Here is a 20,348-nt window from a genome sequence, read left to right on the forward strand (position 1 = left end):
GAATTTTCTTCAGTGTTGACAGTTGAAGGCACAGCCCAGCAGCCCCTCGGACTGACCTCTGGCTCTGTTCCTTCCCGGCTCCAGGGTGAGCCCACCAGGCATTCTGGTGTGTGAAGCCCTGGCAGCACCACAGGGCAGGGCCTTCTTGTCCCTGCCTCCCTCTCTGGAAGTGGCAGAACTGGAATTCCCGGATGTGAATTCAGGAAGTACCTTTTACCAGAGCCGTGTGTGTGTGTGTGTGTGTGTGTGTGTGTGTGTGTGTGTGTGTGTGTGTGTGTGTGTGTCCCAGCATGGGGCTGCCTTCTACCTTTAGCTTGTTCACACATCCGTCTGTTTTTCCCACTCCACTGAGAACCTTTGAAAGCAGAGCATGGATCCTATTCACCACTTGGTGCCCAGGGCCAGCCCCAGGTGGGAAATTCTGCATTACTCTGAAGGCATCAGTGTCAAGCCAGCAGAGGGTGCACGACTGGGGTGGGTCACCTTCGGTGTCACTGATGCCACCTGACCCCTGTCCAAGGCATCACCTGGGCCAGCCCAAGGAGGCATCATGCTGTGCCCACTCCCCTCCTGTGGTAACACAGTGGCCTCCAGGACCTTCAGACTCATCCACTATTCCCAGGACAGGTCCACAAATAATTGTCACTCTTAAGAAACCTCAATTCTGAGAAGTACTTAGATTCAGTTCTTTCTTGAATAATTGCATCCCATTGATCTGAAGGAAAGGATCTTCTATTAATTATCCCATCTGCTTTGTTCGCTATAATTTTATGAGTTTTAAGACACTGTGAAACCCCACACTGTTGGAATCTTTGTGACAGTGAATCGGTTATAATCATTTGGCTTCGCTTTGCCAGGGAACTGACTTTCCCTTCAGGTCTTCTGCCCCTTTGGTATTTGACATCGTCTTTGCTTCTCTCTCCCTCTGTCCCAGGCCCTCATGTTCTTGAAGTTACAGGGAAATCAGCTGGTGGCACTGCCACCTCAAGAGAAGTGGACCTGCAGACAACTCAAAACCCTAGATCTCTCCAGAAATCAATTTGGCAGGTAAGCAGGGGTCTCTGTCCCCAGCAAGTTCTCAAATGTGTGTGTAGCCCCAGCCAACAGACGCATGGGATGGTGTCTCTACCAGCTTGCTGAACAGCCATGAAAAAGTGCCATAGGCTGGGCGGCTTAAACAACAGGCATTTATTTCTCACAGTTCTGGAGGCTGGAAGTCTGAGATGGAGATGGCGGTGGGGTTGGTGTCTCCTGCGGCCTCTCTCCTTGGTATGGGGACAGCTGCCTTCTCCCTGTGTCCTCACACGGTCTCCCTGTGTGCCTGTCTGTGTCCTGATCTCCTCTTCTTATAAGGACACCTGTCAGATTGTATCAGGGCCCATTCTCATGACCTCGTTTTAACTTGATCACCTCTTTAAAGGCCTATCTCCAGATACAGTCACATTCTGAGGTGCTGGGGGTTAGGACTTCAACATATGAATGGGGGGAACACAATTCAGCCCAAAACAGTGTCCTCCCATTTCTAATTTTTAAAGGATCCTGGAGAATCTCCTCATTTTAGCCTCACCTATCATTCTGTTCAAAAGTTTTTGCCAGTCACTAACCAATGTGTATAGAGATTGAATAAAAAGTACCCTCAAAGGTCTTCTAATAAAAGGGGAAAGTCTGGGGATGAGCCGTGCTGGTCCTTGGGGCCCTGAAGACCAGCCTTCCTGGTTCACTTGCTGAAGGCCACTTCTGCGACATCTCAGTGGAACTTATGCTCCTAAGAGAACTCCCTCAGTGAACAGCGTGAAGTAACAGCCTCTGATATGGGCATTCCTGCCAGGTACAGAAATGCTAGCACCTGCCTGAGATGGAAAAGCTCAGGAGTGGAAACCACCAGTCCTGCCAGCTTGTTCTTTTCCGGAAAGACTTCTGAGCACAACTGGTGCTGTCCATGCTTACACGTCAGCTGCAGGAGCCCAAACACCCTGCCGATGGAATTTTCTCCCTTCTCTATGTGTGGCATTGTACAGTCACAGCCAAAATAGAAATGTCTTTGCCATGCTTTCCTCAAATTTTGACTTTTTTCACCCTACAGAAATGAAGATGTACTTAAAACAAAGCGAATTTCCTTTTTCACCACCAGAGGCCGCCAGCGTTCCGGGACAGAGGCAGGTGTGTGTGTTGCTGCTGGGAGATGAGACAGCTGGGCGGGGACCTGCCCCTGCTCCCCTACAGGGGGATGGCCCTCCTGTTGGGCCTTCCCCTGCAGTGCCCTGTGGGAATGCCAGAGATGCCCATGCTTGACTCAGAACCCTGGGAGTGCCTGTGCCCATGGCTCATGTCACACGGATGGCCTGCAGGTGTCCTGAAACCCCCTTTCCTGTTTGCAGCCAGCAAGACTAGTAGCTACTGTGTGTGGATGGCCTGCTGGGTGTGAGAACTGCCCTAGATACCTTACATGTGTCAGTCTTTCTTTAACCATCACATGACGTATGGGTTGTGGTTTTCCATTTTGTAGATGAGAAAACTAAGCCTCCAGAGTATCTTCAATTCAGGCTTCCCTAGCAAAGTACCACTGACTGGGTAGCTTAAACAACAGAAATATATTTTCTCACTTTTCTGGAGGCTGGAAGTCCACGATCAGCGTGTGTCAGTTTCTGGTGAGGGCCCTCTTTCTGGCTTGCAGACAGCTGCCTTCTTGCTGTGTTCTCATGTGGCAGAGAGAGAGAGAGATAGAGAGCCCTCTAGTATCTCTTCTTATAAGGACACTAACCCCATCATGGAGGCCCCACCCTCATGACCTTGTCTAAACCTGACCACCTCCCAAAGACTCCATCTCCTAATACTATCACATTGGGTGTCAGGGCTTCCACATATGGACTTGAGGGGACACAATTCAGTCTGTAGCACAACGGTTGACTGATGTGGTCACATGGCTACTGAGTGCAAAAGCCAGGTCTCAGCCAGCACTGTGGAATCCAGCACTGGGGCCCGGGGGCAGTACTATGAAGTCCTTAACTGCCACACTATGGCATCTTGTGAGATCCACATGGGGACACAGCCACCCTTGGCCCTGCAGGCTGTCCTGGCTGGGCTGAGATTCTGGAGGTCTTCCTCCAAACTCATTAGAAACACAACTTTTCCTAGGGTGTTTGTATGGTCACACAACAAGGCCAGTTCAGCAGAGAATGTTTCTAGGAACACAGTTCTTTTTGTTCGTTATCTTCTGTAAGGTGCAGGGGGAGGTGTGGACCTGTCCCTCAAGTTCAGTCACCAGCCCTCTTTTTTAACCTGAAAACCAGGAGTTCTAAAGCCAACAACACTCACAGATATATCCCTCTGGATACTGTCCCATAGAACTGGAACAAATATTTAGGTTGTTTTAAGTGTAATATAACTTTTTTCTTCAGCTTGATCAATCTATATTGACAAGTGCTCTTTGAGTATAGATGGTGTGAGATGGGGATAAGAAGTGCCACAGAGGCCAAGACACATTTGCAGGAGGTGAACTAAGTAGTCTGCTTACCTGATGCCCTTTTTTGATGAACTACTGTATACATATGATATGCATATATCAGTCATGTAAGAGTGTTTTTACATAGGATTGAAAAAGTAACACATCATCAGTGGAACAGAGTCCAAAAATAGACCTAATATAGGAATTTAATATATGATAAATGTGGCATTTCAATTTAGTGGGGAAGAGAATGTTTTATTGTTTCAATAAATAGTGCTGGTATAACTGCTTGTCCAGCTGAAAGGGGGGAAAGCACAGCACTAGATGCCCTACCTTACATCAGTTACAAACATCCCCATGTGGATGTTAGCTTGAAGCATAAAAGAAAAACAACATTTAAGAGAATAAATGTATAATATGGGAAAACCTTTAAAAGCTAGGTGGGAAATCCAGAAGTCATTAAAAAAAGAGCAAAATCTTGGGTGTTGTAAAAATGGAAAAACTTTGTTCAGTAAAAGGCATCATAAACAAAGTCATAACACAAACAGACTGAGAGGAAATATTTGCAACAAAAATTGTTGCAACATAAATTGGCTTCAGTCCCTAATACACAAAGATGGCTTACAAATTGATTTTTTTTTTTAAAGTCAAACTCAATAGGCAGAAACTGGGCAATGGATATCAACAGTTCACAGAAAAGGAAGTCCAGATGGCCCAGAAAGAAAGGAAAGGCCCTTAACCTTGCTACTAGGGAAATGCAATCTGGAATTTCATAACTGATCCTTTTCAAAACAAAGGGCCTTAAGACTTTGTAAATTGAGTCCAGACACAGGGATTTCACTTGGAAGGAAGGAGAAGCAAACACTTTTTTCTCATGGATGCCCAAACAGGAGGGTAGGCACGAAAAGAGCTGCTAGTGTGGATCTCGGCCACACTTCCATCACTGTGGGTCAAGCCTCAGGGGTTGCCGTTGACTAGAAAGGTGTCTCCAGTCTAGAAATGCAGAGCATAGAGATGTGCACAAGGAGGTGCACCCAGCACCCTGCAGGAACAGCCACTTTCTCTTGAAACTGCCAGAGTGCAAGGCCAGAGGCACAAAGTGAAAAGTGGGACAGAAACATGTACCTGTGTTCTGGAGACCCTGCTGGTGGCCCGCAGGAATGTGTCTGGAGCTAGGGGAGGGGCCACACCTCTGGGAGTTTCCCTGGCAGAGATGGATGGTGCTGTGCTGTTGGCACATGACAAAAGCCTCTTGATTTTTTCAATTTCGAGTAGAAAGTTGAGGCCCACACCTGGTGAAAAGGAGAGACCCGCTGCAAACCCTTTTCCTCAGCAGGGTTATTCTCTCAGGCTGTTGACCTCGGGTAAGGGATTATCTATACTTGTTTGCAGATGGATAGTAAAACTCCAGGTAGATTTATGTACATTCAAGTAGTCATGTTGGCACAGTGGCCTTGTCCAAAAATAATTTGGACAGCCATTTTTACAGTAAAATTCAGACCAGCTGAGTCATAAATAGCTTATGAATAAATAATTACGGCTCATAAATACCTTGAGCTGTGCTCTGCCCAGCCCAGTTTCCAGAGTTTCCATTCTGGGCCAGGAGGTCTGTGTCAGGTGTTGCCTCTGTTTGCAGTATAAATCCTTTATTCCATCCATCCGTTACTTAAAGAGGCTTCATAAACGCCAAGGTGAAACTTTAAAATTGGAAAGCACAGAAGCCATGTGTTCAGAACGTGTGTTCTGGGAAGAAAGTGAGCCTTTCTTATTCTTGATGTTCTTTCCATGGGAATTAGGGCTGAAGTTGATCATTCTTTTTCATTGGAAAAAAAAAAACTCTTTTTGAACATTTTTCTTGTAGAACAAGGACTAGTACAAAGCTGTCTTTAAAAGTCTGTTACACATTTATTTCCATAGGGGCCATTCACGTGGCACTAGCTGGGCAAATTTTCCAGGCGCCAATATCTGTATTCCGTTATCGTCTCTCCCAGAACATTCTCTGATACCAGGTTACCCCATTACCATTGAGACTGCAGCTACATGTGTGGAGAAAAGCCAGAGTTAAGGGAGGAGCTGTGATCAAGGGCAGAGGAACGTCGTTTCAGCCCTGCAAAAAGAATTCTAGCTTCTCTATCTCATGTGTCTGGCAGAGAACCGGCTGAGAGGGCTTTGAGGCAGTTGTTTTACCTTGAATTTGAGCTGAAAGGGACCCTCAGGGGTGTGCTCTCCCTGCCTTAGGAGAAAGGAAAAGGAACTTCAGAGATTCTGCTGCAATCCAACCCTCTGATTCCCATCGGTTTCCAAGCCCTCCCCACATTCTTTCTCAACTCACACACTCTGGTGCTGTGGAAACAGCAAATTTGGTGTGATTTTAATAGTAATCTCATAATTAGCCTAATTAATGAAATCACTTAAATATACTAGAGTTGACTTGTTTTTCAGAGAATGCCATCCTAGGAAGCATAAAAACCAAGCTCACATTATTATTTTTCAGTTAACTAGCTTTTTTAATTGACCAAGTAATACATGTATATGGTAAACAAAATTTCTGAACTGCACCAAAGGCATGGAGTGAATATTCAGTCTCCTAGTGTTACCAAAACAAACTCAGGTCCACTCGCCCACATGCAGTAAAGCCAATCTACTGACACCGGGTTTTAGTGAAGGAAAAGTGCAGTGTTTATTGCAGGCACCAAGCAAGGAGTCCAGGCAGCTAGTGCTCAACAGGCCTGAACTCCCCAAAGGCTTTCAGGGAACGGTTTCTAAAGACAGGGTGAGGGAGGGGGATTATGGGGTGTGTGATCAGCTCGTGGACATTCTCTTGATTGGTTGGTGGTGAGGTAATCGGGAGTCAATCTCATCAACCTTCTGGTTCCAACCGGTCTGGGGATTGTGTGCTTGTGGGCAGCATACAGTTAACTTCTTCCACCTGGTGCGGGATTCAGTATCTGCAAAACAGCTCAAAGGACATGGCTCAGAATATTATCTATAGCTCTTGAGGAGGAACTAAAGATCCTTGACTTTGTCTAATAGCTAAAATATTATTTTGTCTTGCTTGACTGTTTTCCTTTCTTTCTGCATTTTCTCAACTTCTCTGATGAAATGTACTCTTTAGAACTTGGGGAAGCCTAAGAGGCTACAATTTTTCTACCGACAAGGGGCAGGAGGAGGACATGGGGTTGGGAGGGTCTGTTCTGGGAAGGCCCCATAGGGTCCTGCTCCATTACACTAGTAATTCCCTTCTCCAGAGCAAACTATGGAAGTTCATGTGTCTGTGGTAGCAACTGTGTTTGTGTCTGACATACATTATAACATATACACCACATATGTGTATTTGTGGTATGTATACACATGCCTATAACAGCATGCAATGTATACATATGGTTGTGCATGTGTGGTATGTGTACACATGCCTATAACACCTTATAACATATGTGCATGCACATAACTTCATGTGCATGCATGTGTGCATTGTGGTGTGTGCACATAACATCATATAGCATACATATGTGCACATATGTGTATGTGCACGTAACTTCGTGTAACACATGCATGCGTGTGTGGTGTGTGCACATGCACCAACATCATATAGCATGCATATGTGCATTGTAAGGTGTGTGCACACATGCATATAACATACCTAAATTCATGGGAGGGTGTTTGATCTCATGCTTGCATATGTTTTGTGGTACACAAGTTAAGCCTTCTAGATACCTAATTCCACACCTTGCTTTTTTGATTTACCGATAGCTCTTGAGTATCTCTTCATACCCATACATGTAGACCTGCCCTGTGCTTTGTAATAGTTGTATATAATCCCATTACTCATTTAACCAACTCCCTGTGGGTGGACATATAAGCTGTCTTCTACCTTTACTGTTACAAAGTGTGCCACTGAGTGTGCTTGTTCTCACATCTTTGCCATACGTGCCAGGATGTCTGTAGGACTGTTTCGTGGAATTAGAATCCCTGGGTCCATGAGATGAGCACCTTATTCTGATAGACTTGTCAAAAGTGCCCTCCAGAGGTTGTACCAGTTTATACACCTCCAACACTGTGATGGTCCAGAATTATTTTTCAAATGTACAGTCTGCTTTGCCATTTCTTTGCAGCATGTGTACTGGAATTTCCTGCCTTCCTAAGTGAGTCTTTGGAAGTCCTTTGTCTGAATGACAACCACCTGGATGCAGTCCCACCCTCAGTTTGCCTACTGAAGAGCTTATCAGAACTCTACTTGGGAAAGTAAGTACACAGCCAGAGCAGTTGCACTGGCTCTTCTGGCCCAGGGAAGCAGAATGTCCTTGTGTAAACCACCTGAGGACATGGAAGCCAGGGAGAAATAATCCACCTATGTACCAAGAAGCAGCAGTTGGATTTTCAGAGCCAGGCTTAGTCAAAGAGGCGAGGGAAGGGAAGGCAGAGGTAGTGATACAATGATGCCTTCTTTGCTATTTCACTCATTTATAATGAGAAGGACTCCTCAATCATCCATCCTTTCATTTACTAAGTTCCTACTGCCAAGCACTGCTGGGGGATTCAGACAGTGTGCAAAACTTGATGAAAATATAAAATAATTCAGGTTACATTGCCTTGTCAAGAAGAGGCAGTGATCATCCTTAGGATAGTGTAAATGATAGAAAAGATGGGAAAGTTGGGGGAGGGGACCCCATTCTAAGCCATGGGGATTTGCAGAAGACAAAGCTGCCATTTGTACCACTGGCTTCCCAGGGAGAAAGGCTTTGGAATTAGTATTTAAATGGAACACTTGAAATCAGGGCCCAAGATGTTGGGCTTGGGGTATAGACTGTCAGTGGCCCCCACAGGCCCCAGAGGCTGATGGGCTGCTGTGTGTGTGTTCTTCCATGGTGTGTGTGTGCCCTCAGCAATCCTGGCCTCCGAGAGCTCCCTCCTGAGCTGGGGCAACTGGGCAACCTCTGGCAGTTGGACATTGAAGACCTGAACGTCAGCAATGTGCCTGCAGAGATTAGAAAAGAAGGTAGGGCTTCCTCAGCGTCACCCCCTCGAAAAGGCACTCAAGTCCAGTTGTTAAGGACCTGGGGTGGAAACAGCTGGGGAACCTGTGGAGCCCACCTCTGGCTCCCGTGTTTGGGAAGATGCTGTAAAGTTATCCAGAACTCAATGGTTGCTCTGGACTGTTGTATTGCAATTGACCATGTGATCAAACCAGCTATGACCTGTAGCAGCAAGGATGCTGTCTTTAGATCCTTGACTTTGAGACTTCACTTCTGGGGTGATTCATATCACGCCTTCCCTCCATAGACCCAATAGTCTTCTCAACTCACCCAGTTAGAACACACAGAAAGTGTTCTCTCCAGATAGGACTTTGTTTCTCAAGAGATGTGAGCATGTTCCCACCTATATGGCAGCAGCAGCATCCACCCTCCCCAACTGTGATTTTGCACAGGCCCCAAAGCAGTGCTGTCTTATCTGCGTGCTCAGCTGCGGAAAGCGGAGAAGTGTAAGCAGATGAAGATGATCATCGTGGGTCCTCCGCGTCAGGGCAAGTCCACCCTCCTGGAGATCTTACAGACGGGGAGGGCCCCCCAGGTGGTGCACAGCGAGGCCACCATCAGGACCACCAAGTGGGAGCTCCAGAGGCCGGCTGGCTCGAGAGCCAAGGTCAAGGATGGTTGGCGTGCAGAGTCCCTGTGGGAGGGAGGGAGCTTCCAGGGCCCCTTATCTCTCCTCTCCAGAGAGCCCAGGATTTTCTCAGCCTGGTATCTGAGGCCCAGGATATTTGCAGGGGTCACTGTGTGTGTTTCAAACCAGCTCCTGCCAAGGGCAGTGAATAATTTCTTAACGTGTCCTTGTAGTTTTTCTGTTATAGCTAAGCTGAGGTTCCAGGCCAACCCTGGCTGACGGTTAGACTGCTTTGATGAGCTTTTAAAGACAGCAGTGCCCAGGCCCCAAAGACTGTGATTCAGATGGCCTGGGACGAGGCCCCTCCCCAGAGCTGAGAATGAACTACTGCTGTAGGAATGAGATATACTAATACCTGCCCCTAACAGGAAGGCTGAGAAGGCAGCCCCGGCATGAATGCACTGTCCTCCTCAAAACCTGCTTTCACCCCAAGTTCTGAAAGGTCTAGTTTCTAAGCCCTAATTAAAATGAGTCCTTCAATGAACCTATTAATCATCCTGTTTTTCATTCAGTATTAGACAAATGAAAATTGTCTTGCACTTGAATCAGAGAAAAGAGCCTGTGGAATATTGGTGGGATGGACTATAGCACAGGTCTGAGCTATTTCTCCCGGCACAGGGGGTGAATACATGCCAATGATGCCTCCCTTACCTGTTGCCGTATTTGTGGGTATACGTAGCCACACAGCGATACAGGTGCAAGGAGGCTATTTGTGGAAAACTCAGCGAACTTGAGGCCAGAGGCTGCACGATTTTCCCCACAGCCCCCAGCACAGGGCGAGCTAGAGATCAGTTTTATTGCAGAGTCTTTCACACAAAATCACTTGAAGTCAGGGAAATCCAATTTGAGTCATGAAACATTTAAGCTGAATGTATATTTTAATATGGACTCAGAAACTAGTTCTCTAGAGAATGGAGATCTGCCCATTAGGGCCAGATAATTAACACCAGCCCTGCCCCCTTCCCCAGAACACCCCAGGAGTGAACCTAGCTAACGCATGTCCAAAGGTTCTCGAAAGTAACCAGAATCTGGATTCTCTCCTGCTTTTTTAAGCAATTATTCCACGTCACTTTCTTCCAGCAGTTCTTAAGCAAATAGCTGTCCGAGGTCTGAGGGGTGAATTAGTATTTCCACTTTTCCTGACCTTCGGCTGCCCCCACTTCCTTTCTGCCATCATTCAAGTTTCTCCCCACCCCTTTCATTGAAGGACAACCACCTGATCTTGTGAACACTGAATTCCGTAATTCTCTGTGTGGCTGGGCCTTCAGCCAGTTTAGAACAGCTGTCCATTTTCATCTTTACACCAAAAAAGCAGGTCAGCACGCTGTGTCTTGGAGTCCAAACTGCAGCATGGTGTGAACGATTCTTTGCCACAGAAAAGTGCAGCCTTAGCTACTTGGGCCAGACCCTGACCTCATAAAACGATAGAGAAACCACCATTTACACAGCCTTTCCCCAGAGCCCAACAACTAATCTTTTGTTAGATTCCCACATCAGGGCCATTTCCCATCATCCTTGGTGGGCACTGCCCTCTGACCTGCACAGTTCAGAGGCCTGTCTGCTTGGCCTTGCCCTCACTCGGATGGAGGTTAAGCCTTGGTGTGAGCACTGCCGTCAGCCCCTGGCTTCTTCTGGCAGGATGTCTCCTAACAGTCTGCAGCTGAGATGGAGGCAGACAGTGCCCTCCGACGTTCTGCAGACGCCTCTGCCCACGGGACCCAGGCTTCCAGGACCCCCTGCTCCCATAGCAGTAGATGGAAGCCCCTGGAAGCCCCTAGAAGCCCACCTCCAAACCGCTGGGCCCCCTTCCCTCCCTCAGATGGCTGGTTCCTGAGAAAAACAGCAGGACAGGCTGTGCTTTTCCACGGCTGTGCCTTTACCAGGCCCCCATGTACAACGTTCAGAGTGATCAGTTATCTCAATTTGATTGACTAAAACCCTGGTTGCTAAAATGTCTCCCTGTTGCTGCCTTGTTGCTCAAGTAGGTTGAGTCTGTGGAGTTCAACGTCTGGGACATCGGTGGCCCCGCCAGCATGGCCACGGTCAACCAGTGCTTCTTCACAGACAAGGCCCTGTATGTGGTGGTTTGGAACCTGGCACTGGGGGAGGAGGCTGTGGCCAACCTTCAGTTCTGGCTTCTCAACATCGAGGTGAGGGGGTGCCAGCCCTTCAGCTCTCAGTCCTCAGGACATTGCAGGGGCCCCGCCACTTCTCAGGGGGAAAAAGGAAAAAAGGAAATGGTTAGGGAGAAATGCTTTGCACTTTGCTGGGCTGTCACGAGGCCCCAGAATCACAGGTCACTGTGAAGTACTTAAAACCCTCCTGGGCCACATGGTTGATGGTGCTCTTGTACTTTTCTGCTTCCTTAAATTTAAGAGCCCCACATCGTGGACCCAGGAGGGGAACGGGGCTCCCCTCTTCCAGTGGAAAGGTGACGTGGGCCAGAAGCTGGGGCGCTGTCTGAAGGGATCAGAGATGGAGGCCCCAGGGAGTGTCACAGGCCCTCACACACCCCCTAGTGCGTGGCAGGCCCTCGAGGTTCTCAGAGAGGAGTGCGGGGTGCAGCGGGGTGATGGTTGAGGGCCAGGCCATACAGGGTTGACACATCCACCACCTAGGGAATTGTTCCCGTCCCCAGCCAGACTCTCTCTCACAGGCCAAGGCCCCAAATGCCGTGGTGCTGGTGGTGGGAACACACCTGGACTTAATCGAAACCAAATTCCGCGTGGAGAGAATCGCCACGCTGCGCGCCTATGTGCTGGCGCTCTGCCGCTCACCCTCCGGGTCCAGGGCCACCGGCTTCCCGGACATCACCTTCAAACACCTACAGTGAGTGTCCCATGGCATCCTGCTCGTCCCCACCTGTCGCGGGGCTGTGGCTGCTGGCCCCTCACTTGTCCATCTCCCTGGGGACGCCTGCTCTGCCTGCAGAGGGCTCCTGAGGCAGGGGCTGTGCTCCTCTGTTGCCCTGTCCAGGGTGAAGGGTGGCAGCTGGGCCCCCAGAGCAGATGAAGCCCTAGGGAGGGTGAGGAGCTGCCAGAGGATCTGCAGGGCAGGGCCTGGAGACACTCTCTGTGCTTCCTGTCCAAGCCTCCCCACCCCCAGGGCCAATGCTGAGCGTGCACGGCCCCAGTGGGACCACGAGATAGAAACTCAAATACCACCCATCACATTTGTTGATCATTGATCAAGAACAGACCCCAGGTGTGGTCCTGGTCCTCCCAGTGTGTCTGAGTGGTCCAGAGGGGCTGAGATGGGGGAGGGCCACAGGGTGGGATTCAGGATGGGCCAGTGCTGGTGGGACCAGTGTCCTGGGCATGTTGATTCTCCCACTCCTGTCCTTGGATTCTCACGACAGCTCTGCAGGTTATGGAGACTGTTGTGCCCACTTTGAAGATTATGAAACTGAGGCTCAGCTAGTAAGTGTTCTCTGACTGCTACCCTGGTGGCTCTTGGGTTCCCTCGCTCTGGGTGAAGTGCCATGGGCATTGCTGCATGGGTCAGCCTGGAGACATGCCATGTGGCTCAGAGTACAGGATGGGGCTTTCAGGAATTCCTCGAGTGCCCTTGAGAATGCCCCCTGGGGCCTGCGATGATAGGAGTGCTGGCTCTGGGTCAGAAACCTGAGTCCCACCCAAGCCTGCTCCTTTCCAGCTTGTGTCCTTGGGAGTCACCTTGTGCCTGCATGCCTCACTTTCCTCCTCTGTAAAGTGGGCACGTTGGGAAGACAGACTAAAGCAGCACATTGTGGTGCCCCCAGCACCATGCTTTGCATCAAGTAAGGCCTCATTAAATTTCTGTGTCTATCTCTCATGAGTTTTCTCAACTTGCCAGTGTTTGGGACGAAACACTTAGGAAAACAGAGGCACTGCAGTACTTGTCAGAGAGGGGAGGTACGATGAATAAGCACGGTTCTTTTTTGCACTCACAGCGAACTTTCCTGTAAGAGCCTGGAAGGTCAGGAAGGGCTGCGGCAGCTCATTTTCCACGTCACGTGCAGCATGAAAGACGTGGGCAGCACCATTGGTTGCCAGCGACTCGCGGGGAGGCTGGTGGGTACCTCTCATCCCCTTGAAGCCAGAGGGGCCTGCTTCCCATGTGTCAGGGTAACTGTACCTCCCTCTCTCTTTCTACTGTAAAACACATGTGCTGTATATAGTGTGTGGTCCCCATGTGAGCAGTTTCTTGGGGGAAGAGAGGGGTGGGACAGTGACAGGAAGCATTCCACCTACTCAGTCCTCTGGAGGGTGGCAGGCGAACCAGGCTGGCTGGGCACACCTGAGGGCCCAGCCTTTCCCACCTGTCCCAGATACCCAGGAGCTACCTGAGCCTCCAGGAGGCCGTGCTGGCAGAGCAGCAGCGCCGCGGCCTGAGCGATGATGTGCAGTACCTGACGGACAGGCAGCTGGAGCAGCTGGTAGAGCAGATACCTGGCAATGACATCAAGGACTACGAGGACCTACAGTCCGGTGGGTGGGCTGGGAGGGTGGGCAGGGAGAGGGGATCAGGTGGGTACCAGCAGGCACAGGCACAGGGCCCTGGGGAGGGGCACTCAAATTTTTCACCACTCTGCGCATGTCTGCAAATGACTGCAAAGACACTTCAGGTATCAATTTCGGGTTACAAATCAATTTTAACGAGTAAGTGAATTTGCAAAGATGGAATCCATGAATAATGGAGATCAGCACATTGGCAATAGTTACAAGATGCCTCTTGAGAACATGTGAAGGGCCCCATGTGTTGGGAGTGTTGGTTGCTTCCTAAGAAGAATCTGTAAGCTGGCCCCCTTAGGAGGAGGTCATCCAGAGTCCCTTTTGCCCTTTGTTTGACACTGTTCCCTCATCCCCTCCCCTGAGCAGCCATCAGCTTCCTCATTGAAACCGGCACCCTGCTCCACTTCCCGGACACCAGCCACGGCCTGAGGAACCTCTACTTCCTCGACCCCATTTGGTTGTCTGAATGTCTGCAGAGGATCTTCAACATCAAGGGCTCCAGGTCGGTGGCCAAGAATGGGGTGATCAGGGCGGAGGACCTCAGGATGCTGCTGGTTGGGACCGGCTTCACGAAGCAGACAGAAGAGCAATATTTCCAGTTCCTGGCAAAATTTGAGATAGCCCTGCCCGTCGCCAACGACAGGTGAGGCCACGGACTGGGCTGTGCCGGTTGCTACCTAGAGGAAGGAATTAGGGCTGGGACCACTGGTGGCTCGAGCAAGATTTCCAGGGATGGGCCATGATAATGACCTGCCTGCCTGGGCTGGGGCAGCAGGGTGTGGGCTTGGCCGGTCCCCCGGCTTGCTGCTCCTTCCTGTGCCTTGGATGTCCCTTTTCAGGGGGTTCAAAGAAATCCATTTATTGAAAAGGTGTAGGAAAACATGCAAGAATAGCAATGGCATTAAAGGTAACTTTGGGAAGTTCATGCTTTGGGAGGTTGATTGCTTGGTTATTTGATGAATAAAAATGGAGTAAGTAACAAAGATGTGTGTGCTAATTATACAGACCAGCTTCAAAATGCAGGGAGGGCAGGGGCTGGAGGGGCATGTGGGTTAAATCTGATGATGCTCTGACCTAAACCAGCTTGGTTCTCAGGGCCTCCTTGCCCTATTTTCAGTTTCAGCCATTTCCTGGGTCTGATGCTGATGTTGGCCCTGAGGCAGTAGCCAGGATGCCAAATCCACAGACCTTTTCCATTCATCTGTCATAGAACTTGTCACCACCCTGCCCCTCAACCCCAGAGCTCTGGGGGGATGCCCACAGGAGACTCCCAGGGAGCTGCCCTGGACCCTGTGTGGCCAGCCCAGCAATTCCATCAGCACAGACTGGGTCTCCTGGGAGCCAGCCCTGGGCCATCTCTCTCTGAGATTTCCACTTGGTCTTATGACTATGGGAGGGGGCCTCAGTTCTTCCTGTTCCAGCTTCATGACGGCCAAGATTGAGTCCTAAAAAGAGAAACCCCAAAGAGGAATTCAAAACCCACATGATCCCTCACACCATGGCCCAGGTGTATCCTTGACTTTGGCCCATGAAAAGACACACAGTGAAGCAGCCTGTGAGTTTACAACACTGCCAGAAGCTGACAATTTTCTGGTTATTTTATCAACAGATTAGAGGAATGAGGAGATATTAGCACTATGTAAAAGCAAGTCCCAACCTCCTTTCTTTTCTCATCTGTAAAATGGGAATAATACTCTTACCTACTAGTATTATAGTCATTGTGAGGATTAAATTTGATAATACATGTAAACTATGAGAAGTGTCTCCTGCACCTGTGAGCTTCAAGGACATCAAGGATTATCAGTACTGTTATTGTTTCCATCTTTGTGTTAAGAGCTCATAGCCAATGGTGTCTGGTTCCATCTAAAGTCAGGAGTGTCCAAGCATTTTCCATCTTAGCACAGGTATAATCGTTCCCTTGTGCCCCAGGGACAAGGAGTTCCAGCTCCTCGCACCATAAGGTTTTATATGGTCGAAGACACTATCAACAAAAACAAAGGCATTTGCTGCTCCTTTTAGAGCATAGTTTTCAACTGCAGCCCTGAAAGCTTCCAGTCCCTGGGAAAACCTTCAGGGTATTTCTGAACCTCCCTACACTTCTGAGTGTTTGTGTACCTTCCAGGGGGGACTCGCTGGCTCTCAGCACTCAGGGAAGGCTCCTGCCCGACTGCTGAGACAACCTCAGGGACATACTGTGAGCCGGCTCCGCAGTGCCCAGGTCTTCACAGACTTAATGTTCAACAGGCACATGAAGAACTCACCTCTTAATTCCCCAGGCTCTTCCCCTGGGACAGCCTTGCCCTACCAGTGATCACTTTTAAGGAGGTGCCAGTGGTCTCCCAGGGCTCCGCTCACCTTGAGCAGGGCTTCCATTGCCAGTCAGTTTAAATCTCTTCACTTGCCATGCTGGCTTCTAAGTCTCCTCTGCCTTCAAAAATATTGAGCACCTGCTCTGTGTGCTGCGTACTGGGGCACCTGGGTGCAGAGCGTGCTCCCTCCCCTTGCCCAGGGGACACCTGCCAGGTAGAAAGAAGCAGGAAGCTGCAGCACACAGGCAGTGTAGGGGCTCCTGTGAGATCCAAGCTGAGCATGATGCAGGCAGAAGAAGTAGGATAAATCACACTGGGCACTGACGAGAACTGCCTATTTGGGGAGGTCAGAGAGATAAAGAAGGACTTCTCAGAACTTAAAGGACTAAATCAGGGCATCTGTTGGACATCACCTGGCTGTGGAGAGAGGCACTCTAGCTGGGGTAGTTGAGAAGGTCCTTTCACCCAAGACCTGTAATGGCTGAAAAGGACCAAAAACTTCACCATCTGCCCCCTGTCCATCCTTCTCTAACCCTTTGAGGTCACTATCCATTCTCTTCCCATGTCAGGGAAGCAGAATCGCAATGAGCTTAAGCTGTGTGCTGAAGACAGAGCCAGGATCGATCCCTGGGTGCTCTGCCCACCAGGCTGTCACTGAATTTTCCTTCTACAATACTTTCAGCGCTTCCTTTCAGAAAGTTCTAAAGACGTTTTATAGGACCTAAACTGATGTATTTTTAAAGGATTAGGAGAGCTGAAGGCAAACCTTTAAGAAAAGGGCACATCCAAGGCTCTGCCCAAGGCCGCCTTAGCTCCAGGGCACACAGAAGATGCTGGTTGTCAGGGAAATCTTAGAGGGACCTCCCCCGTTTCAGCTGTTTCCAAATGATCAGTCATGAATGGTTCACTGACACTGTGATTCAGCGATTTTATGAGTAAGAGTGCTCTCATAAAACATCGCTCTTTTGCACAAACAGCCTCATTCGAACTTTTAAGGCAACTGTGTTGTTTCAACTGGTCAAGAACAATAAATAGCTTCTAAGGCCAAAAACATTTCTCTGACCCCAATATCTACATTGTCCTTAGAACTGTGCAGCTGTATTTGTTTTTCCTTCACCATCCAAAGTTAATTTTAAGTGACTCCCCAGTCGCAACCCAGTTTACAGAGAATTAACTACTATTTGCTCTGTCTGTTTATGACCACAGATGTTTCCACGTCTTCCCTTAGCCATATTCTAGTCTCTATCTTAGAAACGTCAATAAACAGATTCACTGTGCCTATCTTCATTTTCTCTTGGAGCATTTATTCGAAGCATATAAACTACCCCCTCTATCTAAAAATAAGATTCCAAGGCCCTGGAAGGAAGGCACCCAGCAGCCTGAGCTGTTTCAGCAGAGCCTGCCCCAGGCTAGTCCATCTGCTGGGGTCAGGGCCCTGCAGCAGAGCTCAGGCCCCTGGTTCACCAGCCCCCTTTGGTGTGTTTCAGCTATCTCCTGCCACATCTTCTTCCATCCAAACCTGGCCTAGACACCCACGGCATGCGGCATCCCACAGCCAACACCATTCAGAGGGTGTTTAAGATGAGCTTCGTTCCAGTTGGCTTCTGGCAAAGGTTTATAGCACGGATGCTGATCAGCTTGGCCGAGATGGACCTTCAGGTAGTTGCATTTTCTGCATGGGGCAGTTTTTGCTTGCATGCGAGGCACTTGCAACTGTGCCCTTTTGGGAGGGAGGGAGGGAGGAAGGGAGGGAGGGAGGGAGATGCCGTTTGCTGGAGGAGCCTGGCTGAAGACCCTTCTCCTGCAGCAAATCTGCTGACTTAGGGCCCGGAGGCCAGTACAGCATGGCTGCCTTCTCTCCTCTAAGCCACAGACCCATTTGAATCATTCTGTGAATACCAAATCAGTGCCTAGCTGGCTTGGACAGAATATCCCATCAGGGTTCTAATCTAACCAACATCAACATACCCTGGAGGGCTTGTTAGAACACAGACAGTTAGGCCCCACTTGGGTTCTGGCTCCGTGGCTATGGACTGGGACTCAAGAGTCTGCTTATCCAACCACTGCCCCAGGTGATGCTGCTGTTCAGGGACCACACCTCGAGAACCATGGCCTCAGAATCATGGCTTTACCATTCAGGCTGTGACTAGACTCCCCTAGGGAGCTCTAACAGACACAGACCAGACACAGACACAGACCACTAAGTCAGAATCTGTGGGTGTGGTAGCCAGGGATCAGTATTTTTTAAAGCTCTCCAGGTGACTCCACTGTCCAGTCAAGCTTGAGAACCACTGGCATAGAACGTTAACTTGGTCTGGGAGCAGTGAAGACCTAACCCAAGGAGTTCTTTTCTGTGGGTTCACCTGGTGTTGTGTTGAAGGAAGTCCCAGCTGTCAGTCAACATTCATTTCATGCAAGACAATAACATGGAAATAGTGGTTGGCTAGAGTGGTGGTTCTCAAAGTGGGGTTCCTGGGCCAGCAGAATCAGCCTCACCTGGGAACTTGTTAGAAGTGCAAATTCTCGGGCCTGCCCCAGAACTGCTGCATCAGAAACTCCAGGATGGAGCCCAGGGCTCTGTTTTTCACAAACCTTCCAGCGAATTGTAACTTACTTTACAGTGTGAGAACCCCTGACATAAGCCAGGACTGTTGAATAATTGACATTAAACTCAGTATGAGTTTGCTTTTGCCATGTTCTATTTATAAGGCCCTTATGGAATTAAACTTCTTGTATTAAGTAAAGATATTCTTTGATCTTCCCATTTTACTGAAATGTTCAAAAGTAAATGGTAGAGCCTGAAAATGCTTTGGCATCTTCTCTCACAGCTCATGTTAACAGGAGGGAGACTTGTTAGCAACACAGTTGGGTGCACTGACAGATGGAAAGAGTGGGCGCATGGGTCACTCTTCCCTCCCTTTGAACTCTTCCTCCTGCCACGTTCTAAGTGGAAGGTCACCAAGCACCAGCATCGTGTGAGGCCTGAGCTTCCAAGTGGGCTCCGTGGCTGGCGGGGTGTGGGCCCAGCCGGGTGTGGAGGCAGGCGCCCTTCCTGGCAGCATCCCTCACTCAGAATTAGGAAAGAAGTCCTGTTGAAGTTCAGATGAGGAAAAGGAGTTCAGTCTCAGAAGTATCAAAGGCATGCAAATTCAAGCATTGATAAGATACCACTTGGCACCTATCAAATTAGCAGAGAGCTAACAGCCAGCCCCAGAATCAGGAAAGTTCACACACCATGGTCAGTGAATATACAGCCTATTCACCTTGAAAGCGATTCCTCACTAGGCATCCAGAGCCTGAAAATGTTCAAACCCTTTGACCCAATAATACTACTGCTATAAATCTGAACTACAGAAATCATTTGAAATCAGAGAAAGCTCTGTGGTTTTTCATGTTCATCTGGGCTATCTGAAAGAGCAAAAGATTGGAACCAACCTAAAAGTCCAAAGAAGAGAATGATTCAGCAAATTACTATACTTAATAAAATATTGAGCTTTAGAAAAATGAATTTTATGAGTTTTTAACAACATAGGAAAAGCAAAGTTTTTTAAAGTATACACAATTAGACATTTAGAAATAAAAAATTACAAAATATGACCTCAGCTGTTTTATAAACACACAGGTAGATAGGAAAAAAACCTGGAATAAAATATACCAAAATTTTCATGATCTATGTATTAAATTGGTATTTTATTTTCTCTCTTATATTTTTCTGTATTTTACATATTTTCTAAGGTAACTTTTTGCTTGTAAAATCAGGGAGGGAAAAGATTTGAAAAAGAAAATCCTGTTTTCAATCTTTTAGGGAACATGTGTTCCCAGAGTATCCTGGAGACCCCCTCAGATAATGCAGCATTTCATTTGGCAGCAGGATGAGCGGTGCAGGAGGGAGGGGGTGGGAAGATGGATGGTGGTCCCTTATCACGATGGGGCCAGGACAGCCTCTTCACAGCTCTGCCCAGGGCCAGCGAGGAGCCCGGTCTACTTAAGTAGGGTCTTTTCTCTGTCTTTCAGCTTTTTGAAAACAAGAAGAATACTAAAAGCAGGCACAGGAAAGTCACCATTTACAGTTTTACAGGAAACCAGAGAAATCGCTGCAGCACGTTCAGAGTGAAAAGAAATCAGACCATCTATTGGCAGGAAGGGCTCCTGGTCACTTTTGATGGGGGCTACCTCAGGTAGGAACATTTGGGAGCTCACCTGACTGGGTCACCACGGTGCTACAGAAATGGGCCCCAGGGCAGCCTCCGCCGGGAGACTGTCCACTTGATGTCCAGAGTTCTGTTCCCAAGGGCAGGTCATCATGGAAGCTTGCTAGAAGTAGGAAACTCCCAGCAAATGTCCCAGAGCTTCCCCACCTTCTCACCCCTTCCTCTCTCCCCTTACAGAACAGGAAAGGCAAGAGAGGGTGTGGTGACCACAGCCCAGCACTGGAGGGAA

General features: G+C 48.7%; 1 protein-coding gene across 3 annotated transcripts in view; it reads left to right on the forward strand.

The window, feature by feature from the left end:
- Positions 1 to 20,348, forward strand: part of LRRK1 (leucine rich repeat kinase 1) — a 123,153-nt gene that overhangs the window by 76,801 nt on the left and 26,004 nt on the right. For all 3 annotated transcript variants that reach the window (XM_079911609.1, XM_079911608.1, XM_079911610.1), the window contains 12 exons: positions 935 to 1,047; positions 2,084 to 2,160; positions 7,558 to 7,687; positions 8,329 to 8,441; positions 8,871 to 9,085; positions 11,092 to 11,256; positions 11,763 to 11,935; positions 13,038 to 13,158; positions 13,416 to 13,575; positions 13,966 to 14,242; positions 17,396 to 17,567; positions 19,923 to 20,086. In XM_079911609.1, coding sequence (XP_079767735.1) covers positions 935 to 1,047; positions 2,084 to 2,160; positions 7,558 to 7,687; positions 8,329 to 8,441; positions 8,871 to 9,085; positions 11,092 to 11,256; positions 11,763 to 11,935; positions 13,038 to 13,158; positions 13,416 to 13,575; positions 13,966 to 14,242; positions 17,396 to 17,567; positions 19,923 to 20,086 — 1,880 coding nt within the window. The remainder of the gene's footprint in view (positions 1 to 934; positions 1,048 to 2,083; positions 2,161 to 7,557; positions 7,688 to 8,328; positions 8,442 to 8,870; positions 9,086 to 11,091; positions 11,257 to 11,762; positions 11,936 to 13,037; positions 13,159 to 13,415; positions 13,576 to 13,965; positions 14,243 to 17,395; positions 17,568 to 19,922; positions 20,087 to 20,348) is intronic.

Source organism: Stenella coeruleoalba, assembly GCF_951394435.1.
Source record: "Stenella coeruleoalba genome assembly, chromosome: 2".
In the NCBI taxonomy this organism is placed as follows: domain Eukaryota; kingdom Metazoa; phylum Chordata; class Mammalia; order Artiodactyla; family Delphinidae; genus Stenella; species Stenella coeruleoalba.